Genomic DNA, 25,778 nt, shown 5'->3' with positions numbered 1-25,778 from the left:
ATGGTGCTTATCCGATGCTTGCCCATTCAAGAAGAACCCTGTGCATCAGTGCCCAGACACACCTACATGATGCCACCCTCCTGGCCCTTAGGCAGATAACACATTCTCTGATGGAGGTAATGGGATAGACTTCACCACACAGGGTTAAAAGCAGGAGATCCTGATCACTAGATCCCATGCAAGGGGTGGGGGGTAAACAAATATGAGCATGTATCTATTAACTCTGATGTGTATCTTCATATGCTTGAAACCCTACAAGGGTCCTATGGAGACAGATTTTATTATTCCCAGCCCTCCTGTCATATTTCCTTACCACGAAACTGGCCATCAGGAGCTTAGGGGACTCAATTTTCTCTGGAAGCTTTTCTTTATGGTATTCCTGAGCTCCTTATTCCTGAGGCTGAAAATGATCAGGCTGAGAAAGGGAGTGAAGACTGTATAGGTGGTGGCCATCAGAGTGTTACTGTCTATAGAAGGGGGTCCTCGGACTTGAGGTAGATCATGGAGACAAAACATAGTGCACAATGACCACAGTGAGGTGGGACACACATGTGGAGAAGATCTTGTGCCTGCCCTGAGCTGAAGGGATCCTTGATATGACAGCCACAATGAAGACATAGGAGAGAATGATGAGGAATAAATATCTCATCAGCACTATGACACACACCAGGATCACACTCAAGATGACAGAGGATATCTCCTTCCCACAGGCCAACTTTAGGATGGAAAGAACATGGTAGACAAAATCATGGATTACTTAAGACTCATAGAAAGTAAGGTGAAAATCTATCAGAGTCATCATCATCCCCATGATGGAGGTGCCAGCCCACCCACCTGGACATGAGATAGCATAGCCATGTGGACTCATGAGCATATTGTATCTCAGAGGGTGGCAGATGGCCACATAGCAGACATTGCCAATGATCATGGACAGAAAGAAGTGCTATATGTCCTCATGAGCTCTTTACCCTCATTTATTCATTCATATAGTTGAGAAATGTTACCCAAGGCTTATTTTATGTGGAAATATTCTAGGTGGTTGAATTCAGCAATGACCAAGGGCTAGGGCTCTTCTTTGTCCTTTTCATTGTCCACCAAGGGAAGCTGCCATATAACCAAAGAAGACAGCACAGAGTGGTTGGAGGGGTTTTGGGGACAGCATAGAGATCTGCAAAAGCTAAGTGTGGGTCACACATCCAGCCTGGGATTTAGAGACTTTGAAACTGGTGGGAATCCTGCAGGGTGAGTAGGTATGATTCAGCTGAGCCAAGCAGGTGGGAGAGGGGTTTCCAGACAGAGGGGACAGCAAATACAAAAGCTCAAGGTGACAAAGGCATAGTGTATTTGGGACAATGGTATGTTCAGTGCACCCCGAAGAGCTGAAGGTCACTAGTGTATTTCTGGAATTGAAAGCATGCTGGTGGGAAGGGCATGGGCATGCAAGACAATGGTGTCCACTTGTGGAGTTTGTTTTAAGGGGAATGGGGACCAATAAATGTGTTTTTTGGGTAAATTTTATTTTCTATTATGTTTTATTAGTCATTGTACAGTACATCATTAGATGAAGTGTTCCATGATTCATTGTTTGCATGTAACACCCAGTGCTCCATGCAATATGCAAGAGGAAAGAGCTGTATTCCATTATGTGAACATTCTCATGGATGTTTCCAGTTGGGGCTTCCTATGAGGGTGTTCTTATGACATCTAGTACATGTCCTTTGGTGGGTTAATACTTATGTGTTGTGTTGGGTCTATAGTTAGGTGTGTAAATACCGACTCATAGGGAACACCTGTGTTCAGCAAGAATAGATACTGCCAAACCATGATACCTATTGGTATCATGGTATCAGTTTTGCAAACTGATGATACCAACAGATACATTTTAAGCACAAGTAGCGTGGTGAGATTCCTGTTTGTAGAGGGAAGCAGGCTTCAGGGCAGCAGGGTGGGCAGATGCAGGAAGAGATGGGGAGAGGTGCATGAGGGCATCCTGGCTGGGGTGGAGTGGCAAATTGAGGTTGATTTCAGAGGTAGAATGGACAGTGTTGTTGATTGGACAGAAGGAGAGAGGAAGTGAACAGTTTCTACTTCTAACACTCAAGACACCAAATGTGTGAATTCTTTCCATACCAATGACCATTTCTCCAACTACCCAGATACCACGTTGGTGTCCATAATTCTATTCAGTTCTGACACTAACTACCTGGAGATGCCAGTCACAAGTACTGGGTGCCCAGGACACCTGTGCTTCTGCCTGATGTGGCTATAAGGATGAGGGTTTCTACATTTCTCCCTTTCAGTTGGAATACTTTGCTAGAATAACTCACAGAAATCAGGAAAATGCAACACTTACTCTTCCTAGTTAATTATGAACAAACAACTCAGAACAGCCAAATGAAAGAGATGTATCCTGCAAGGTATGGAGGAAGGAGCAAGGAACTTCCATGCCCTCTCTGCACACGCCACTCTCTAGCACCGCTGTGTACTCACCAGTTGGAAAGCTTTCTGGAATCCCATTTTTAGGGAGTTTTTATGGGGGTTTGATTACACATACATCATTGATTAAGTCATTCATCCCTAATTGAGCATCAATCTCTACCCCTGTCCCCTCCCTGGAGGTTCCAGTTCTCTAATTACCCCTTGGTTGTTCTGGAGAGCAGCCCCCTTCCTAAAACTATTCAGGCTGAGGGCTCAGCCACCACTCATCTCAGGAGCATACAGAAGCCACTGTATCACTCCTGAGACAAGGGCATAGGGGATCTGTCTCAGGAACTGGACAAGACCAAGTGAGTTACTATAGCCCAAGAATTCACATACTAATTTGAATTCTTTGACTGGATCACCATGAAAACAGAGATAGGCTAAGTCAACCAAGGGGAGAAGCAGGGTTATCCAGTTTGGCCAGAAGACACTGAACACTTTTATTGACCAAAAGAAAGCATTCTGCAAGACCTAGCTCTAAATTACCCTTATTCTGGGAAGCCTTCTAGCTACCTTGATCCCACTGCAAAGCTCTGGATTTCCACTCTGCACTGCTCCAGTTCCTGCCTTCCCTCTGACCTTGCCCTGATCCCAACTCATTGAGGGTATCTAATCCTGTCCTGTTTCCCCCAAGACTGGGAGTTCCTAGGCCTGAGCAGGGGCTGGGACTCTGGACAGAGTTAGACAGTAGGGAGTCTTGATTGTGTTGGAGTGTTGGAGGAAGGACTAGAGGTTGCAGGTCCCCAGAGGCCCTCTGATGATCCTCCTGGCCTCTCAAGACTCTGAGGGCTGACCTTGCAGGTTGGTGTCCCAGGGAGGCCCTGGGGAGCAGTCTCCTGGGAAGTTGTGGCAGGGACAAAGCACATAGCCTCAGTTTCAGGAGCCCTGAGGTCTGGCCCCGCACCAGGCCCCTGTGTGCTGCTGACAGCCTCAGGCTGGAGAGCTTCTTCTACCCTCCCCTGCTGGCTGCTTCCTGGAAGAGGCAGCGTAGGCTGAGGGCGACCAGGAGGAACAGGGTAGGTGGCAATACTCAGGCAGCTGTGGGGAGAGAGACCCAGACTCGGAATTGGGACAGGGTCTGGGACAAAGGTCAGAAGACAGGCTCTTAGCCTTGGGCAGCTGCTGGGGGTCTTCTCGGGTTGCCCATTTTGGGTCTAGTGTTCTTCACCCAACCTAGTGCCCTTTGTGGCTTCTAGGTCAGTAGTTCTCAATCTAGGGTGATTCTACCCCACAGGGGACATGTGCACATGTCTGGAGACAGTTGTCATGACTCAGGAAGGCAAGAGAGGTTACTGCCACTGGGGGGATGAGGCCAGGGATGTTGAACATAATAAAATGCAGAAGACAGCCACCATCCCAGAGAATGATATGGCCCCAAATGCGAGGAGTATTGAGGATCAGAAACCTTGCTCCAGGTGTGTATCTTGTCTGTGCTGTCGTGTCCTAATTAGGGTGACAGTGGTTTTGCTACCCTGGAGGGTAGCCTTTTGGGGGAGGCAGAAGGTTGAGCTGGTTGTTCTCCTGTGGTGTGTGACATGGACTCCACACCTGTGTGTGAGCCATCCTCTGTGAGACCAGAGTAGACAGAATTCTCTCCTGCACCTGTTAGAGGAGATTGGGGAACCCAGCCCAGAGAACTGATGCTACTCCACCCAGCAGGATGTGGGAAGGCAGACTATAATGGTGAGACAGGTGGAGTGTGGAGATTGGATCAGACTGGATCAGACACTCACAGAACTGGATTGTCAGGTTACCAGAGGGACTAAGGGTCCCCGTAAGGGCAGAGACCATGAATTTAGAATGGGGCCAATTGGTTCCATGTGGTATAGACTGAGGACAGCAAAGCAGCTTAGAAGACAAAAAAAGATGTCAAATTCAGTGATAACTACCCACTTTAGGTAAACATGGGGCCCTTTTTGTGGATGCTCATGGTCCTTCTCCAGATGGTTCTCTGCTTACTCCCACCTTTCATTTGGAGGAGAGGAGGCTCAGAGATGGTACTTTCTTTCTCAGAAGCACACAGCAAAAGAAGACTGAAGACTGGCTCTGATGACTACATTGGATGTGTGTTTCAGGCAATGCTCTCTGGGAGCCCGAATGGAGTGGAAGCAGAGAAGGAGCTTGGGGCTGTGAGCAGTGCAGGGGAGAGGAGGAGTCACATAGATGGAGAGGAGCTGAGCACGGGGGCAGCTATTTTGTAGACCGCGAGGATGCTGAGTGAAGGGGAATGAGGCACAGAAGGGAGCTAACACCGGTGTCTGGGTTTCTGAGAGGGACACCTGCATGGCCACCAGACTATTTCCTGGTCATCAGCACAGCCTTCCTCACTCCAGGAAGGTCCCTCCCCATTCTGCTGCTTCTGTGTCCTCTAGGCTCCATTCTGACCCCTATTGTGGGGGATCCTTGGGAACAAGACCCCAGGGAGACCGTGGGGTACAATTATGGCTGGGTCCTGTCCCAGAGCCCAGGATTTCGGGAGCTCTAGGCAGCAAATGAGGCTCTTATTATTTATAAAAACATATTTTTGTTTTATTTTATGGCAGACGACAGGTGCAGAGGTTTGAGTCAATGATATGTCTGGTTCACTGCTTTTGATAATTTTGATAATGCCCTTTTCTATTTTTGTTCATATTTTCTTTCTGCCACCCTGTTTCCCTCCAGTTTCAACAACCATTCTAAGACACTGAAGTCACGCTCTTTGATTTGTGTATGCTCTTGTAGATAGGTATTGTTTCTCTGCACGTACCTATGTTGTAAATGATTTTTCCTTTTTTTTAATTTCATAGAAAATTGGTCACTTTTAGATTTATAGAGAAGTTTTTAGTTTACAGAAAAAGGCATACCTCCTCTCTCCTGCATACCATTTCCTCTTCTACCCCTTGTGTTAGTGTAGTACATTTGTTCCAGTTGGTGAGCCAATATGGATACATTATTATTAAATCAGCCCATGGGTTACATTAGAGTTCACTGTCTGTGTTGCACATTGTGTGAGTTTGACAAATGTATAGTGATATGCATCATCAGAAGAGTTTCAGGGGCTCTGTACTTCATGTACCCAAATGGGATTATACTGGAGCATTCATCTCATTTTTGGGTCATTCACTCAATATTATTTTAAAGCATTTTTATTTACATTGAATTAATTGACCCATAATGTACTATGGTTTTATAGGTACAAGCCTGTGACTCCTTAGTCTTATATAATACCCAGTGCTCATTACATCACTTGCCCTCCTTAATGTCCATCACCCAGTTATCCCATCCCTCCACTCCCTTCCCCTCCAGCAATCTTCAGTTTTTTCCCTATGATTAAGAGTCTCTAAGGGTCCTTTAGTCTGCTGAGTGTGCATCCAACTGCTGCCTGGGACTCCAGTGTTTGCATCCAACCCATGTGACCTGCCCTCTTTCCACTTATGGACAAGCACTTTCCACATTCCCCACTACAAGCAATGTTACAGAACATTCCCTGACATGTTCCCTTATAAATACCTGTCAGCAATGGAGATAGATACTCAGGAGCACATGTGCTAGTACACAGAGCACAGGAACTATTAATTTTAACCCTCTAGTTCTCACAGGCAGTGCACTAATGTTGCTTTCTCCCCATACCTGATCAGCACTGGGTACTTTCTAATTTGGGACCTTAAATACGTAGACACTGAATTTCCACTGCATTTCTCTTTCTTTCTCTTCTCTCTCTCTCTCTCTCTCTCTCTCTCTCTCTCTCTCTCTCTCTCTCTCTCTCTCTCTCTCTCTCTCTTTTTTTAGCATGTTTTCATTTGCTTGTGCTATACCCAATGTGAGCTCTCTCTTCACACCTTTGCTCATTTCTGCATTGAGATTTCTACTCCTTGTAGATGGAACTGGTTTTTTGTTTATTCTACATGATATTCCCTGCTCAGTCGTGGACAACGACAGTGATCTTTCCTCACTTTTCCATCTACTCTTAGCTGGATCTACAACATCATTTGTTGAACAAATACTCTTCCTGTTGATGTTTTCATTCTTTCAAAAACACCTAATATTTGTGTTTCTGAAGTTTGTTTAAGAAGTCCTTCTCCAAAGGGAGTTGTGGGAAATTGGAAGAGGAGGTGAACCATGAGAGACAATGTACCAGGTGGTGGGTATTATAGAGGGCACGGATTGCATGGAGCACTGGGTGTGGTGCAAAAATAGTGAATACTGTTATGCTGAAAATAAAAAATAAATTAAAAAAAAGAAGTCCTTCTCCAACCCTAGATCAACAAAATTCTTCTCCTATACCTTCTCCTATTAACTTCCCATGGTCATATTTCATATTTATGTCTTGAATCCTGGAATCCACCTTTGCATATGGTCTTGGGCAGAAATTCAGATTGAGTTTGCTTCATCAAAGGACCAGTTTTACCACCACAAACTCCTAAACAATCCAGCTTTTCCCTTTGACTTGTGCTCCCACCTTTAGCACATGTTAAGCTGTGACTCATGTGGGGGTATTTTCTGAGGTATCCGATCAATTTGATCAGTGTCTGTGTCTGTTCCAGGTTCACACTTAAAAATGACTATGATTCACAGACCTGTACCCCTGGGGATAAAAATATATGTTTATAAAAAATAAAAAATTAAAAAAATGACTATGATGTGTATAATGTCTATGATGAGTCTTCACACCTGCCAGAGCATTCCTTTCCTATTGACTCCACTTTTAGAAGATTAGTATGGTTTTGCACTGACCTTAGTTTTCAGAAGGGATTTGAGGAAACTGCTATGAGATGTACAGCTGACTCACTGAAAGTGTAGTTGCTCTGGTGCTCTGATTTGAGGAAGAAGTGTTATCATTTCCATACTCACTGACCTCATCTGAGAGTGTAGGTTTTTCTGCATGCAAATCACCTTCTACATTTTTAAAAATTTATTTATTTGACAGAGAGAGAGAGATCACAAGTAGGCAGAGAGGCAGCCAGAGAGAGAAGGGGAAGCAAGCTCCCTGCTGAGCAGAGAGCCGGATGTGGGGCTCGATCCCAGGTTCCCGAGATCATGACCGGAGCCAAAGGCAGAGGCTTAACCCACTGAGCCACCCAGGCACCCCATCACCTTCTACATTTTATTATTGTTAAAAAATTTCTGAATTTGGAGGCATTCATATGTTTGATTGATTCCTAGATATTTTACAACAGAGGCTTCCAAAGTGTGGCATGAGGACCCTAGGGTCCCAGAGACCATTTTGGGGGGACCATCAGGTTCTCAGTTTTCCAGTGAAGCTGATGATGAATTTTCACCATATGCTTCAACTCCAACCACATATTGCCACAGCCTGAATGAAGAAGTAGATACAAGCATCATCTTGTCTCCCACCCAGCCAGCATGGGACAAATTTGCTAAAATGTAAGAAGAAGGAGGAGGAAGAGGAGGAGGAGAAAGAAGAAGAAGAAGAAGAAGAAGAAGAAGAAGAAGAAGAAGAAGAAGAAGAAGAAGAAGAAGAAGAAGAAAAAGAAGAAGGAGGAGGAGGAAGAGGAGGAAGAGGAGGAGGAGGAAGAGGAGGAGGGGAAAGAAACCGCTCTTGTCACTAAATGTTAATTTTGTAAAAGTAGTTACTTTCCTAAATAATTGTTACTTACATTGACATTGAACAGGTTGATTTTTCTTTAGTATGTATCCATAATTGAATATTGTCAGAAATATCTGTGTTTCTTTCTAAACTGGTGAACAAGGGGAGTGATAATGCCCCAAACAAAAGCCCATTAAAAGCTCAACTTTTCTTGAATGTAAAGAAATCGCCAGACTAAAATGCTAGAGAGCTGTTTCTTTATACTTTGTGTCACTCCTGGGAATGGTATCTTACTTTTTAATTCAAATTCATACTTTGAATGATGACTACTGGTATAATTCTATGAGAAATACTGGTTTTTGTTTTTTTTTTTTTTTGGAAGCAGATCTTGTCTTCTACAGCTCAGTGCTCTCTCACACTGTGATATGTTCTTACTTCATTCTTCAGCTTTTTCTGGGTGAACAAGCCAGTCTCTTCCTTTCCAATCCTTACATACCTTCTTTCTTTTTCTTTTCTCAGAGCACCACTCACGGCTTTCAGTTCCATGCTAAAGAACAGCAGAAACAGTGAGTATCCCTGTCATTTTCCCAATCCTAAGACACTGCATCTGTGTTCCTCCATTTTGTATATTTTCTAGGATATATTGTTATATAGATTCATGATCTTCTGATTGTCTTCATTCCCTCTATGATTTGAGCAGATGCAGCATCTGGGGCTGGTCAGAACTATAGCATGGTGTCTGAATTCATCCTCGTGGGCTTCTCCAACTTTCCACAGCATCTCCTACCTATCTTCTTCCTGCTGTACCTGCTGATGTACCTGTTCACGCTGCTGGGGAACCTGCTCATCATGGCCACTGTCTGGAGTGAGCGCAGCCTACACACACCCATGTACCTCTTTCTGTGTGCTTTGTCAACCTCCGAGATTCTGTTTACTGTTGCCGTCACGCCTCGCATGCTGGTTGACATGCTCTCCAGCCACCGTTCCATCACCTTCATGGCCTGTGCCAGTCAGATGTTCTTTTCCTTCACATTTGGCTTCACCCACTCCTTCCTGCTTATGATCATGGGCTATGACCGCTACGTGGCCATCTGCCACCCCCTGCGCTACAACGTGCTCATGAGCACCCGCACCTGTGCTCGTCTGGTGTCCTGGACCTGGGCTGGTGGCTCAGTCATGGGGATGATGGTGACCCTGATAGTTTTTCACCTTACCTTCTGTGGGTCTAACGTCATTCACCATTTTCTCTGCCACGTGTTTTCTCTCTTGAAGTTGGCCTGTGGGAATGAGAATTCTTCTGTCACCTTGGGTGTGATCCTGGTGTGTGTCACAGCTCTGATGGGATGTTTATTCCTCATCATGCTCTCGTATGTCTTCATTGTAGCTGCCATATTGAGGATCCCCTCAGCTGAAGGCAGGCACAAGACCTTCTCCACATGTGTGTCCCACCTCACTGTGGTCATTGTGCACTACAGTTTTGCATCCATTATCTACCTCAAGCCCAAGGGCCCCCATTCTATGGACAGTAACACTCTGATGGCCACCACCTATACAGTCTTCACTCCCTTTCTCAGCCCAATCATTTTCAGCCTCAGGAATAAGGAGCTCAAGAATGCCATAAGGAGAAGTTTTCAGAGAAAATTCAGTCCCCTAAGCTCTTGATAGCCATTTTGTTGGTGAGAAAATAGGATAGCTGGGCTGGGGATAATGATGAATCTCTCCGCAGGACTTTTGTAGAGATTTAATATATGAAAATACTGAAAGGTATGGTTGGACACATGCATAGGTATTGGAGCATGCTACATATTTGTTTTTCTTCAATTTGTTTGCCCCCTTTTGCATAATAACTAGCGATCATTATCTCTTGTTCTTTCCTCTGTGAGATGAAGTTCATACCATTGCTTATGTCTAAGAATGTGTTTTCTGCCTATGAGCCAGAGCCAAGCATCATATGGATGTTTTGGGGCACTGAAGCCAATGGTTCTTCTTGAATGGAGAAACCAGGAAAGACTTGTTTCCTCCAACATAAGTATAAACAGAAATTAGCATAATAATGAATACCACCAACATTGCAGCTTTTGGGGGGTAGGGCATTGTGTCCAGTGCTTTATAGTCACCGTTTAATATAAAAATGTACAAAAAAGTAAATAAACTATTTGTTTCCATGAAGGTATTTGACTCTGTCCAGTCCCTTCGGTCTGTAGGTGATCGATCCAAGGGGAATTTTTCTATACTGATCTGAATTGTGTGAAGGATGTCAGAATATGAAGTGAAGAGTAGGAGGGACTATGGACTCTGAAAAACAATCTGAGGGTTTTGAAGGGGCGGTGGGTGGGAGGTTGGGGGAACCAGGTGGTGGGTACTAGAGAGGGCACGGATTGCATGGAGCACTGGGTGTGGTGCAAAAAACAATGAATAATGTTACGCTGAAAAGAAAAAAAAAGAGTAGGAGGGAGAAAGCGAGGGACTAGAGAGGGGGTCAGAGTGGAGGAGTAGAGGGCTCAGTGTATGAAAACACACAACATGTTAAAAGTGTGTTGCTATCTGACATCTTATAGAAATCCTTTCCCTTCTTTCTCACCTGACTTTCAGTGAAACATCAATTTCTCATTCCTGTGTTTTACTTGAGTCTATCTGGGAGATGTGTTGGAGGGCACGGCAGTATCTCAGGATGGCACAAAGAGAGATCAGGGTATGCGTACTTTCTTTACAGATTAGAAATGTTGCAGGACGTCACCCATGAATGAAGGAGTCACATGAAATTTTACATCTGTCTGAGTTCCATGCTGGGGTTTGGGAATACCATATATCTAAACATCCAAGAAGAGGATCTTTTTTTGGTGTAAGTTCATGCTCAAAGCTGTGGCCAGATATTTAGGCTGCAGATGGAAGGTGTTTTATAATAATAAATGTAAAAATGGCTATCACATATGAGCACTTGCAGTTTGCCAAATGTTGTGGGAAGGGTTTCCTGTACATTCACTCTTCTACATCTCAAAATAAATAATTATTTTTAAACATTTAGATATGACTCAAATCTATTCCTATTCACATTTTTGTAAAGCAGTAAATGCAAATCTGAGAGATGATTTGTCCCAGACACAGTGCCCTGGAGTGGTGAAGCAGGAATTCATTACAATCTGCATATGTGTGCCCTTGGTGATCAGGAATGCACCTCTCTCAGATGCCTGCAGAGGGAAGTGTGGTCCTGACTGGGAGAGGAAGACTGTCATTAGAAGGAACAGACACCCTTTGGGGTGGGAGGGCAGGTGCAGCCCTAAACACACACCTCTTCACACAGCCAGAGAGAAACACTGACTCCAGAGGAGTTACAGAGACACTTTGTGACTCTTGTCACATTGACACTGACATGAGACCCTGGGGTTCCATTTCATTATTTTACAATTACTGATGTTAACGACTAATGCCAACCCACCACCCCTAAGAGGTCCTTTTCCAAAGCCTGTGACTGTGTTCCCTTCCCCAGCAAAAGGGACTGCATGTGATGAGATGCAGTTAATCCTCTGAGGCAGAGGGATTGCCCTGGATCATCCAGGTGGGCTTGCTATAACTGCAAGTGTCCTTCTAGAAGGGGGCAGGAGGGGTCAGATACAGAGAGAAGTTGGTGATGTGACACTGGAAGGAGGGATTGGAGTAGCTGAGCCAGGAACCTTGAGCCAAGGAATGCCTGCTGCCTCTGGCAGCTGGGAAAGCAGGAGACAGAACCTCCCCTGGATCCCCTGAAGGATGCAGCCCTGCTCACACCTTGACTCACAGCTGGTGACCCTGATTTTGGCTTCTGGCCTCCAGCATAGAGGAGGATAGATATGTGTGGTTTTAAGTCACTAGGTTTATGTGCTTTGTTACAGCAGCCCTAGAAACCTGACTCATGGAATGGCAGCCTGTCATTCTATGTGATTTGTTTCATGAAACAAATGTTTCATGAACAAATTAGTTTCAAGCCAGATTCGTAGGCCATTCTCTATGGAGAAGACTTAGGGCATTGCGATCACTCATGAGAAGGGCAAAGTATCCTTGGAAGTCCATCAGCAAAGGTGAAGGAGTCCTGATAGCCCAGCTGCAGGATTTGGTCATTGGCAGCAAGGCCCTTGGGGAGTGTCGTGAGGACACATACCACCTTGCAGCTGTAGAGTACCCAGGCCAGGACCTAGAACCCAGCATCTGTCTGTACTTATGACTCTTCTATTTGTTGAGTCCTTCACATCCATAGAATGTGCAGAAAGTCACACTGTTTGCCAGTAGGGAAAAAAAAATAAAACCACAGTTTTTGACACTCTTAGAATATTTTGCAGGCTTCACATGGTTCAGAGACTTTACTATCTGCACTTCACTGTAGTCTATATGAATTGTTTTTTGAATAACATGATTGCTGTGCAGTACACATGGGTACTTTATTCCCCTCGTGAATCTCCCCATTAGATTGTAAGCTTCTTGGGGTCAGGGTCTCTGTCTTGCTTACCATTGTAGCCCTACTATGCTTGACTCATAGTAGATACTTAATATTTGTTAATTGCCTGAAAAACTCAACTTAGTAAATAATGATCTAGTGCAATTAGAATATATTTTGTACTATGCTATAATTGTATTGTTCCATTATATAAAACAATATATATTAAACTATATATAGCATATATTATATACTATGATACTCTATATGATAGTATATGTAACAAAACAAAACTGGGGACATCACGTTGCCTGATTTCAAGCTTTACTACAAATCTGTGATCACCAAGACAGCATCGTACTGGCATAAAATCAGACACATAGACCAGTGGAACAGAGTAGAGAGTCCAGATATGGACCCTGAACTCTATGGTCAAATTATCTTCAACAAAGCAGAAAAAAATATCCAGGGGAAAAAAGACAGTCTCTTCCATAAATGGTTCTGGGAAAATTGGACAGCTATATGTAGAAGAATGAAACTCAACCATTCTCTTACACCATACACAAAGATAAACTCAAAATGGATAAAAAACCTCAACATGAGACAGGAATCCATCAGAATTCTAGAGGAGAACATAGGCAGTTCAATATCAGCCACAGCAACTTCTTTCAAGATACGTCTCCAAAGGCAATGGAAACAAAAGTGAAAATAAACTCTTGGGACTTCATCAAGATCAAATGCTTCTGCACAGCAAAGGAAACAGTTAAGAAAACAAAGAAGCAACCCACGGAATGGGAGAAGATATTTGCAAATGACAGTACAGACAAAAGGCTGATATCCAGGATCTATCAAGAACTCCTCAAACTCAATACACACAAAACACAATCATATCAAAAAATGGGCAGAAGATATGAACAGACACTTCTCCAATCAAGACATACAAATGGCTATCAGACACATGAAAAAATGTTCATCATCACTAGCCCTCAGGGAGATTCAAATTAAAACCACATTGACATTGACATTACACCAGTTAGAAAGGCCAAAATTAGCAAAACAGGAAGCAACATGTGTTGGAGGGGATGTGGAGAAAGGGGAACCCTCTTACACTGTTGGTGGGAATGCAAGTTGGTGCAGCCTCTTTGGAGAACAGTGTGGAGATTCCTCAAGAAATAAAAAATAGAACTTCCCTATGACCCTGCCATTGCACTACTGGGTATTTACCCCAAAGATACAGATGTAGTGAAAAGGAGGGCCATCTGTACCCCAATGTTTATAGCAGCAATGGCCACAGTCACCAAACTGTGGAAAGAACCAAAATGCCCTTCAATGGACAAATGGATAAGGAAGATGTGGTCCATATACATTATGGAGTATTATGCCTCTATCAGAAAGGATGAATACCCAACTTTTGTAGCAACATGGATAGGACTGGAAGAGATTATGCTGAGTGAAATAAGTCAAGCAGAGAGAGTCAATTATCATATGGTTTCACTTATTTGTGGAGCATAACAAATAACATGGAGAACATGAGGAGATGGAGAGGAGAAGGGAGTTGAGGGAAATTGGAGGGGGAGATGAGAGACTATGGACTATGAAAAACAATCTGAGGGTTTTGACGGGGCAGGGGGTGGGAAGTTGGGTGAGCCTGGTGGTGGGTATTGTGGAGGGCATGTGTTGCATGGAGCACTGGGTGTGGTGCATAAACAATGAATTCTGGTACACTGAAAAATTTAAAAAATAAAAAATTATTAAAAAAATAATATATAGTATATATTATATACTATGATACTATGTATGATAGTATATATGACATAATATACTATAATAATATGGTATATATATTAATATGATAATATATAGTGTATGTTTTATATTATATGATATATATTATATAGCAATATATAAATATAATTTATATAATTTCATAAAATAATTATATTGATAAATATATAACTTGTTAATATATTGTACTATATATTAATATATTATGCATATATTATTGCATGTAATGTATATTATTGCATATTATTATTGATAATTATTTATTAATTATGCATTTTTATATAACATATGGTTGTTACAAATAATATATATAATCTAATTTAATTATTATCAAATGCAATAATTATTAACATAACATACCACAGTATATGTTTTTATAATGTATATGATTATATATTAATGTGATTATACATGTAATATAATAATAATTTAATGAAATTTAATACTACATAACATATAATATTACATTATAATATGAATAGATATTTAGAGACTTATTATAGGAAGAGGTAAGGAACCAACCCAATGTAGGCTTGGGGTTTTTGAGCAGTGGTTTAAAGCTCAAATTTCTTAAACAGATTTTCATGCAAGTAACATGGTAGAGTTTTGTATAAAAGGAAAAAGCACCATGTAATTCTTACTAAGGCTTGCACACAGCTCAGAGTTGATGCAAGCATACTGGGCATAGTGATGTGAGATGTGCATTATTCTTTCAAAGATAGAATGCCAACCAGCACCAGATTGTTCCAATTCAAATTTTTTATTAGAGATCCCAGTATAAATTTTTTAAGGAAAGATTAGACTTGTTTCTTCTTGAATTTACCCTTCCTACTTAGAAAAATGGCTGGAGGTCCTGACGAGCTCTGAAGTAGGATTCAACCCGGGTGTGGCTGAATATAGACCCTGAGCTCCTTCCACTGGTATTTTAGAATAGTAGTCATAACAATTATTAATATTATTTTGAATCCTTACTATGCACCAGGACCCATGCTGAGCATTTGAGGTGCATGATCTTATATAAACCCCAAATAGCTCTTTGAAACACAGACCAATACCATGAACACCATGTTGCAAAAGGAGGGGCTACAGTTGGAAGGTGTAAGGGACATGTCCAGGAAGTCCTCCCAGGCAGGGGCCCAGTGGATAACCTGAGTCATGTCCACTGGGCCTTCTTACCTCCTTCCCCAGCAGAGATGGTCACATGTGGGGCCTACACCACAACTCCATGTCTGAAGTCATCCTTAAGGGTTTCCCAGCCAATGGTAATGGAAAAACCTAAAGGGAATCAATATAAAGAGGGTGAGCTGTCAAGGAGATCATATGCTGCTAACATTTGTCAAATTACCAACCCATATAGACAATTCACCAGTAAAAGTTGGGTAATTAGGCATTGAACATTACATTAAAAACCAATGATGTACTATACCTTGGCTAATTGAATTCAAATTTTTAAAAAGTTGAGTAATGGGGAGAACTGGGTACTATGCATGAAAGGAGAATACAACTTTAAAAATACAGATAAAAAACAGAATTTTGAGGAGAGATTCATTCCAGGACAGGGGAACCAAGGAGCTAGATATTGCTTTGCTGCTTTATGAAGATTCCTGAGTTAGAGTGGTTGATGTCAGAAGTAGTGGTAACTGCGTATTGGAAATACCACCTACATCTCTTCTCTCATGGTTGGTTTGATTGCCTGCCCCAAAGAGCTGGTTGTTTGAGGGAATTCCACTTGTAGCATGGATGATGCCCCCTTTTGCATTTGTCTTCTTCACTGCACTTCAGGGTAAGACAGTGTGAAGAGGAATAGACTCCCAAGGAATAGAGACTTTCCTCCTATGCCCACTTTCAAGTGAGATCCAGTAGAGAGGCATTCCGCAAGGTCATGACAATGATACATTACTAGAGGTTTCTTAAGCAGATAAGGAGGAAGCCTTATAATTGATGTCACATGGAAACTCCTTCTAAAAAGATCTATAAAAAACTCCTCAAACTCAACACTCAAAAAACATAATCACGTCAAAAAAGGGGCAGAAGACATGAACAGACACTTCTCCAAAGAAGACATACAAGTGGCTACCAGATGCATGAAAAAATGTTAATCATCAATAGCCATCAGGGAGATTCAAATCGAAACCACATTAAGATACCACCTTACACCGTTAGAATGTCAAAAAATTGACAAGGCAAGAAACAACAAATGTTGGAGAGGATATGGAGAAAGGGGAACCTTCTTTCACTGTTGGTGGGAATGCAAGTTGGTGCAGCCACTTTGGAAAACAATGTGGAGATTCCTTAAGAAGTTAAAAATAGAGCTACCTCCTGACCCTGCAATTGCACTACTGGGTATTTACCCCAAAGATACAGATGTAGTGAAAAGAAGGGCCACATGAACCCCATTGTTGTAGCAGCATATCCACAATAGCCACACCATGGAAGGAGCCAGGATGTCCTTCAACAGATGAATGGATAAAGAAGATGTGGTCCATCTATACAATGGAATATCACTCAGCCATAAGAAAGGGTGAATACCCAACATTTGCATCAGCATGGATGGAATTGGAGAAGATTATGCTAGGTGAAATAACTCAAGAAGAGAAAGTTAATGAGAAAGTCATATGGTTTCACTTGTTTGTGGAGTAAAAGGAACAGCATGGAGGACATTATGAGAAGGAAGGGAAAAATGAAGGGGTCCGAAATCAGAGGGGGAGATAAACCATGACAGACTATGGGCTCCAGAAAACAAATTGAGGGTTTTAGATGGGGGTGGGGGTGGGTTAGCCCGTGATGTGTATTGAAGAGGGAACGTATTTCATGGAGAACTGGGTGTGATATGCAAACAATGAACCATGGAACACTACATCAAAAACTAATAATGTACTGTATGGTGACTAACATAAAATAATATAAAAGAATTTTAAACAAAATTTTCTGAAAAAAAAAAAAAGTGGTTTCCCAGGTCTGGGAGTTATGGGAGCTGGGGAAGAAATGGGGAATAAGTGGGAAGGGGGTTATCTTTTTGGGTGACAAAAATGTTTCAAATTGATAGTGGTGATGATCACTTAACTTTGAATATACTAAAGACCAACTGAATTGTGTATTTTAAATGGGTGAATTTTATGGCATGTGGATTATATCTCAAGAAAGCTGTTTGATTACCCTGATGCCAAGTGATATGGAGCACTTTTTCATGTGTCTGTTGGCCATCTGGATGTATCATATGATCTCCCTGATATGAGGAAGTGGTGATGCAACATGGGGGCTTAAGTGGGTAGGAGAAGAATCAATGAAACAAGATGGGATTGGGAGGGAGACAAACCATAAGTGACTCTTAATCTCACAAAACAAACTGAGGGTTGCTGGGGGGAGGGGGTTTGGGAGAAGGGGGTGGGATTATGGACATTGGGGAGGGTATGTGCTTGGGTGAGTGCTGTAGTGTGTAAACCTGGTGATTCACAGACCTGTACCCCTGGCGATAAAAATATATGTTTATATATAAAAAAAAAAAGAAAGCTGTTTGATTACAAATAAAACTAATGTCTGAACACAAACCAATGGAGGAAGAAGAAGAAAAGTTCACATTTATTGAGCACCTGCCATGTTATGGGTGTTGTCACACACCTTTACCAATCATACTCAGTAGTCACTTTTAACCCATTTTACAGATGAGGCTACGGTCATCCTTCTACCTTTTTCTAAAACCACCTTCACTGGCCACTTAAATGTTGGAGGGATAAAGTTTGCTGAGGAAGGTCTTCTTCATGGCAGTCTTCAGCTCCTTGTTCCTGAGACTGAAGATGATGGGACTGAGGAAGGGTGTGAGGACTGTATAGGTGATGGCCATAAGGGTACTGCTTTCCTGGGAGTGAAGACCTTTGGGCTTGAGGTAGATAATTGAGGCAAAGCCATAGTGAACAATGACCACAATAAGGTGGGAAGCACAGGTGGAGAAGGCTTTGTGCCTGCCCTCAGCAGAGGGGATCTTCAAGATGGCGGCCACAATTAAGGTGTAGGAGAGGAGGATGAGGAGAAAACAGCCCAACAAGTTGGTGATGCACACCAGCCCCACACCTAGGGCCACTATTGGTACATCTGTTCCACAGGCTAACTTCAAGAGAGGGGGCACATGACATAAAAAATGGTGGATCTCATTGGGTCCACAGAAGGTGAGGTGGAAAATGGCAGTGGCAACCACCAGCCCTATGACTGAACCACCAGCCCAGGACCAGGCCACCAGGCAGGCGCAACCACGAGGGCTCATAAGCACGTTGTACCGCAATGGGTGGCAGATGGCCACGTAGCGGTCATAGCCCATGACGGTGAGCAGGAAGGAGTGGGTGAAGCCGAATGTGAAGGAGAAGAACATCTGGCTGGCACAGGCTGCAAAGGCGATGGTGCGATGGGTGGAGAGCAGGTCGGCCAGCAGGCGCGGGGTGATGGCCAAGGTGTAGAGGATCTCAGAGATGGACAGTGCACACAGAAAGAGGTACATAGGTGTGTGCAGGCTGCGTTCACTCCAGACAGTGGCCATGATGAGCAGGTTCCCCAGCAGTGTGAACAGGTACATGAGCAGGAACAGCAGAAAGAAGATGGGCAGGAGATGAGGTGGGAAGGTGGAGAAGCCCACGAGGATGAATTCAGACACGGAGCTGTGATTTAGACCCCGAGTGGCAGCCATCCCTGGGTGGAGAGAGAGTGAAGGTGGCCTGGTGGGCAGGAGCTCTGGGTCCAAGCTGAGCCCAAGCCAGAGGACTTCCCAGGGGAAGAGGGGACCCTCACCCTGCAGACCATGGCCATTCTCTCCGCCACCCAATGCTCATAATGACTGTCACTGCACCTGGGAGTTGCATGGGGTTCATGGAACATCATGAGCCTCAAGTGCATAGGGTGGGCCCTGGAGCATAGTAAGAATGCAGTAAAAATAATACTACTAATAATAACTACAACTACTATTATTACTATTATTGCTCCATGCACAACCTCCTGGCTTTCCTGCCTTGGAGCAGGCTGGCCATTTCATGCTTATCTCCAACTCTGTGATTCAAAATCCATCCTGAACTGTAAGTGCAAACTACTCCCTAATTGCTATCTTCAGCTGGAGGGCACCTCTCCTGTGTGGCATGGAGAGGATGTAGGCTCTGTTTAATTGTCAGCATTGCCCCTTACTGGCTCACTGGGAACATGGAATAATACTCCTTATTCCACAGGGCTGTAGTGACACTAAGGTGAGGTGTGCACATTCAGCTCTTAGGTACTGTTGTTGTTGTGTGGTCCTACTTGTGGGAGTCCCCCACAAGGATGCAGCACTGACCAGCATACCATCACATTCTCTGACCCCTGCTGGGCACTCTATCTCTGGTCAGGTACCAGTGCAATTCACTGAATCTCCTTCCATCTCCTCAAGCCCTACCCACTCTCCTATCTCCAAACGCCTGCTTCATGGAGCAACTAAGGCTGGCAGCTGTGGGATCTCCATTACCCTTCTCCAAGAGGCAACAGACTCACATCTGCCCCAGCTCCCTGTGAGGACAGCTCTCCTTCCAAGCATCTGCTCCATCCAGGGTTACTTCTCTGTCTTTCTGTCTCTCTGTCTTCCTCTCTCTGACACCAACATACGTGATGCAAAAATGCAACACATTTTTAACAACACAGGATGGATCAACCGATGAATGGATAAACAAAAAGTGGTATATCCGTATGATGGAGTATCTTTGAGGCATACAAAAGCATGAAGTGCTGACACACATTACAACATGCTGAGACAATATGCTGAGTGAAAGAAGCCAGCTGCAAAGACCACATATTGTATGAGTTCATTTATTTGAAATATGCAGAATAGGCAAATGCATTAAGACAGAAAGCAGGTTAGCGGTTGCCAGGGAACGGGAGGAGGATGGAATGGGGAGTGAACTTTTAATGGGTTGTAGATTTCCTTCAGGGGTGGGGAAATGCCTTGGACCTAAATAGAGGTGTTGGTGGCCCAACACTGGGAGTGTTTAAATGGCACTCAGTTGTGCCATTTAAATTGGGAAGGAGGTGGGGAAATTGGAAATCTGCACTGTTGGTTGGGATAGCACAGTCGTTCAAGAGCTATGGAAAACAGTATGAATGGCTTTCCATTCATAAATTAAAAATTAAAAATAGAACTACCTATGCTTCAGGCATCCCACTTCTGGATGGATATGCAAAAGTGGCAAAAGCAGGGTCTGGAAGACATATTTGCATACTCCTGGTCAGAGCAACACTAGCTATAATAAATCTAAGGTGGAAGCAGCCCCATTGTTCATTGGTGGATGGATGGATAAACAAGGTGTGATACATCCATACAATGGAATATCATTCTACCTTAAAGGAAGGAAATCCTGTCTTCTGTTATAACACCAATGGAGCTTTATGCTATGTGGAATCAGCCAGTCCCCAGAAAGGAGAAATCCTGTATGATTGCACCTATCCGAGGTACCTAAAGCAGTCAAATTCATAGAAACAAAGTAGAATGGAGGTTGCCAAGGGCTACAGAGAGTGGGAAATGGAAAGCTTTGTTTAATGGGTGTAGAGTTTCTGTTTTGCAGGATGAAAAGGGCTCTGCAGATCGATTACATAAAAACGTGAATATACGTAACACCACTGAACTGCACACTTAACAATGGTTAAGATAATAAATTTTCTGTTGTGTGCTTTTTACACAACAAAGTATGAACACTTGCGACATCATAAATGAACCTTGAAAACATTATGCTATGTGGAAAAAAAGCCAGGCATGAAAGACTTTCTGAAGAAAAAGTCGTCTGATTCCTTTAATATGAAATACCTGAGACATACAAATTCATAGATACAACAAGCAAATTAGGGGCTAGAGCCCTTGCTGAAGGGCCTGGGGAATGGGTAAGTGATTACTAATGAAGACAGTGTTTCCTTTTGGAGTGATGAAAATATTAGACAACTACAAAGGGGTGGTGATTGCACAATATCATGAATGTGCCAAATGCCAATAATCTGTTCAACTCAAAATGGTTAATTCTATATTATGTGAATTTTGCCCCATTTTTTAAAGAAAGCAAAACAGGCCTTTCAGCCCTCCTTTAATTCTGAGTTCTCTCTCCCTTGATTCACAGCCCAGCCTGTCCCCAGAAAGACAGAGAGTGAGTGTCTAGGGCCAGAGGGCAGATGAGGGAGGAAGAACCCACCACCTGCCCTTAAGCCTACCTGTGCCATCCAGGGCAGCCACTGAGCCTCTGCCCAGGTGTGTGTGAGAACAGAAGGAGAAGCACCTCAGAACAGCTCCTCTCAGGGATTGGTGGCCTCCTGTCTCACAGACTGGGATCTGGGTGCCCCCTGTGTCTCACAAACACCTCCATGTGGGCGGGCCCCACACCTCCACATACCAGCATTCCCCTTGTCACCCATCCCCACAGGTGCAGCTGCCTTAAGCACTCACACCAGATAGGCACCCAGCAGGCCCACAGACACCTGAGCCCTGCTATCAGCCTGCAGCACCATACAGATGCGGAGATCCGGCTGCGCAGAGTCATGGACACAGGCAGACCTGCAGGTGCACACAGACCTACACTCTCACAGTAGGACACAGCACAAGCAGGAAGATGGTGACTAACGCTGGTGTCCCTGACACACAACCTTTCTGCTAAGATCTGCAGAGACAGCCAGGAAGTGCACAGGACTCTCATGGACTCCCGCGCGCACACAGCCCAGCCTGGATGCAAGATTCTGGATTAGAGGTCTCCGCCCAGGTACTATTTGCTCCAGACTTCATCGGGCCGGGTTCGGGGTCCCAAGATCCACCCCAACATTCTTATTACCCACAGTCTTTCCCTGCATCCCGAGCTTGCATCACCTCCTCCTCAAAGACACCCAGGGGCACACACTCGCCTCTGTTGTTGGCGTCGGGGAGCGGTCTGGGGGCGTCGCTGAGGTAGCCCTGGGTCCCCTCACTGGCACTCAACACCGAGAGCTCAGAAGTGGGGTGGGCAGGGCGGGAGGCTGCACCTGCACTTTATCTAGCTGTACTCCAGTGACATTCCCAAGGCTTCCCAGGGGGAGGCGGGCTGCTGACTCAGCTTGTGGGCGGGGCCACCATCATAGCCCCAGAGGGAGGGGGTGGAGAGAAGCAACAGGACTCCAGAGACTTCCAGAATCTTTCCTGAGATTCACCTAGAGCTGTACCTGCAGCCTCCAAACCTTCCCTAAGGCCTCCCACCTGGGCTGTGCAGAGGAAGGTTAGGTCTGTAGATGGAGGTGACAAGACAGAGGAAGAAATACAACAGGAGGCTGGCGTCCCTCCCATCCCCTCTGAGAATACAACTTTGTTCTCATGCATTATGGACTAGGCACACTCCATTCCCAATGCTCAGGCTCCATCCACACCCCACAAACAGGCACCCCGGAGCTATCCCAGAGAGGACAGCACAGGTTCTCAGAGCTTTGGTGGAGAAACCCTGGGTCCCAGGCCCTGGGACTGGTCCAGAAGAGAGCTGCCGTCTGGCCTCTGCAGAGACAGGTGTTGGGCCAGAGATGGGATCTCTAAGGCATGTCCCTGCTCTGGGCCCAGGCTGCTCCAGGCTGAGGTCTGATGGAGGGGAGGAGGCAGTGCCACACCATCACAGTTACCAGCACCCGACTTGCCTTGCAGTTGGGCCACAGTGCAGCTCAGTGTCCACTCACCTTCCACTCCCCATGTTCTCATATCCGGGCCCGCTGCATGGTGTGAGCACATCTGACCTAGAACACAGCACCTGCCCTTGAATTAGTTTCCTGGGGCTCAGGGACAAATTGCCACAAACTGGGGTGCTGCAAACTCCAGAAATGTGCTCTCTCACAGTTCTGGGGGCCAGGGAGCAGCAGTCCCTTGGGACTGAGCATAGTCCCTTGTTCTCATGCATGCTGGGCTAGGCACACTCCATTCCTAATGCTCAGGCTGCTTCCACACCCCCACAAACAGGCACCCCGGGCTATCTCAGAGAGAAAGGTGCAGGTTCTCAGAAATTTAGTGAGGACACCAGGGTCCCAGTGTCTGGGACTGGTCCATAAGAGAGCTGCTGTCTGGCCTCTGCAGAAGCAAAGGTGTTGGGCCAGAGGTGGGATCTCTGTGGCATGGCCCTTCCCTGGGCCCAACTGCCCAGGCTAAGGACTGAGAGAGGGAGGAGGTGGTGACAAGCCATCGCAGTTACCCACAACCAGATCTGACTTGCGCTTGAAGAACAGTGCAGCTCAGTATCCACTCACCTCCCACTCCCCGTGTCAAGACCCACTCCCTAGGTCAGATGGTGTGAGCACATCTGACCTAGAACACAGCACCTGCCCTTGAATTAGTTTCCTGGGGCTCAGGGACAAATTGCCACAAACTGGGGTGCTGCAAACTCCAGAAATGTGCTCTCTCACAGTTCTGGGGGTCAGGGGTCAGCAGGGTAGTTCCTTCTGCAGGCTCTGAGGGAGGATCAGCCCTATGCCTCTCTCCTGGCTTCTGGTGGCTGCCAGCAGACTTGACTGCATCATTTCCATCTCTACCTGCCCTCATATGAACTTGTCCTTGTGTCTGTATGTCTTCTCCTCTCCTTATAAGGACACTAGTCATTAGACACCAGCATTTAGGAGCCCAGCACGCAGCATGTTTTCACCTTGAGATCCTTCTCTAATTACATGTGTAAAGACCCTATTTCAAACAAGGTCACATTCTGAGGTTCCAAGTGGGCATGCATTTCTGAGTGACACTATCTTGACCCACTACAACATCTGTCCTGATTCAGTTCTCTGCTTCAGGTCTGGCCTCTGCACCTGCTTCCTGCACAGCATCAGAGGGATTCTGCTGAACAAACCACATTCCGTCTTCCCCCCTGCTTGGAACCAGCCATGGCTCCCTAGTCCCAGATGCTTCACTGCAGCCGACAGTCTGGTCCTTGTTGGCCTCTCCAGTTTCCTCTCTCAGCTCCCTCTCCATCTTCCAACACAGACCCCCACTTTGTATCTAGGCTGAAATGAGATGGGAGCATTTTCAATTTCTTGAGTGTAGCAGACTCTCGCATCCCCAGATCCCACTGCATCCCTCATACCCCACTCCTATCTGCTTCAATCAACGGGTCTCAGGTCACATGCCACCCTGTTCAGGAATCTTATCCTGTGTCCTTGCACCACTGGCTTGGCCAGGGTCCTGTCTGACTCCTAGCTTCCCCTGAAGTCCCCCATCGCATGATGCTGTCATCACCGGTTATGGGTCTGTGTCTCTCACTAGACTTTGCCAGACCTCCTGAGGGCAGAGATGGCATCTCATTGGGAGCATCCTGAGTTCCCTACACCCAGAATGGTAAAAATTAAATGGAATGATACATGCACAGTACAAATGCATTAATCGAAACAGTGAAGGAAGCACATGCACAGTGCTGTGAGACGCTACAGCACCAGTGGGAAAGGAGGGAGGTGGCATGAGCTGAACTCTGAAGGATGAACAGACCCTGGCATGTGGAGTCAGGGAGGGAATGGCCAGCAAAGGAACCAACTTAAGAAAAGGCATGGAGAAAAGTGCCCAGAGTGGGGCTGGGGGAGTCTGGGAAATCATTCACGGTCAAAATATAAAGGGCCTTTAGGCACCTTGGATCCACCCTTGTAGGGTCCAGGGGAGAGTGGTGGAAGGAGGTGTCAGCCTGGACTGAGGGTTCCATCAACACTATACTCTAAGTTCTAGCCCACCGGCACAGCAGAAGACCCAGAATGTGAGGGCCATCTGGGAAATTCCCGGCAAGACTCAAGTCCAGAAAGGACATGAAGGAAACGTATGTTCAACCAAGAAATGAATTCGGGTCTAAGGAGAAAGATCTTTGTTGTTGCTTCTGGATACGCAGAGAGGTCAAGATATAAGGCTAAGGTCACAGAAGGGGGTCAGGAGGAAGCCCGGAGATGGAATATTTGCTCAGCTGGGTCTTGCAATCCTGCCTCGAGGGGGGCACTGTGACCCTGGACAAGTGGCTTGGCCTCTCTGGGACTCACTTTCTCTTTTATGAAATGGGAGTGAATGATAAGGAGAAGCGACACTTTTGTATATAGAGCCTGGCACACAGTAGGTGTGCGGCCGAGGTGACCTCCACCCACCTCAGCACCAATTTCAACATTTTTCTTGAACTGTGGGCACCGTACTTTCATTTTTCTCACAGGTATTTCTTGTGCACCTACTGTGTGCCAAGCAGTCTGTGGTCACTGGAAATAAAATTACCAAAACCAATGTTCTTTTGAAGCACAGCCTTGTAGCTTTGCTCAGCTTTTCTGCCAGGCAGGATTTGCGCATTTCTGGGTCTCTGCACTGAGTCTGATGCAGTGGTGAACAAGAAATATTGTCCTAGAGGTTTCCTACCCTAGGCATTCATCAACCCCCACTGGGTGCCGGAATCTGTATTCACAGCTACAGACAGAGAGATGGTTCAGACTCAGCCCATCTCCAAGACTAATGTCCTGCGCCTACTTCTCTATACGACATGGCACTCCTGGCCCCAGGAATGTGGGGGCAGTTTCCTATGAATCTTCCATCTGATCCCAGGCTCATGGACATGGCAGGACTTATTAACTGTCAGTAGATTTCCT

At 45.0% G+C, this 25,778-nt stretch overlaps 2 protein-coding genes and 1 pseudogene across 2 annotated transcripts; 1 reads left to right on the top strand and 2 right to left on the bottom strand.

Annotated features, from left to right (window-relative positions):
• Positions 1-327: 327 nt before the first annotated feature.
• On the bottom strand, positions 328-2,517 carry LOC101689158 (annotated as a pseudogene).
• Positions 2,518-8,731: 6,214 nt separating this feature from the next.
• On the top strand, positions 8,732-9,670 carry LOC101688885 (olfactory receptor 10H3-like). The gene has a single exon (XM_013060464.2). It carries the CDS (start codon positions 8,741-8,743, stop codon positions 9,668-9,670), a length of 930 nt encoding a protein of 309 aa, XP_012915918.1. The 5' UTR covers positions 8,732-8,740.
• An 8,246-nt stretch (positions 9,671-17,916) lies between these two features.
• LOC101688589 (olfactory receptor 10H2-like) lies at positions 17,917-18,876 on the bottom strand. The gene has a single exon (XM_004761186.1). The coding sequence runs from the start codon at positions 18,874-18,876 to the stop codon at positions 17,917-17,919; it is 960 nt and encodes a 319-aa protein (XP_004761243.1).
• Positions 18,877-25,778: the final 6,902 nt, after the last annotated feature.

The sequence above is a fragment of the Mustela putorius genome, unplaced genomic scaffold (assembly GCF_011764305.1).
Source record: "Mustela putorius furo isolate JIRA1106 unplaced genomic scaffold, ASM1176430v1.1 tig00000095_pilon_pilon_pilon, whole genome shotgun sequence".
Classification (NCBI taxonomy): domain Eukaryota; kingdom Metazoa; phylum Chordata; class Mammalia; order Carnivora; family Mustelidae; genus Mustela; species Mustela putorius.
Note: the sequence above shows the minus strand (reverse complement) of the source record. Positions and strands in the feature narration are given on the sequence as shown.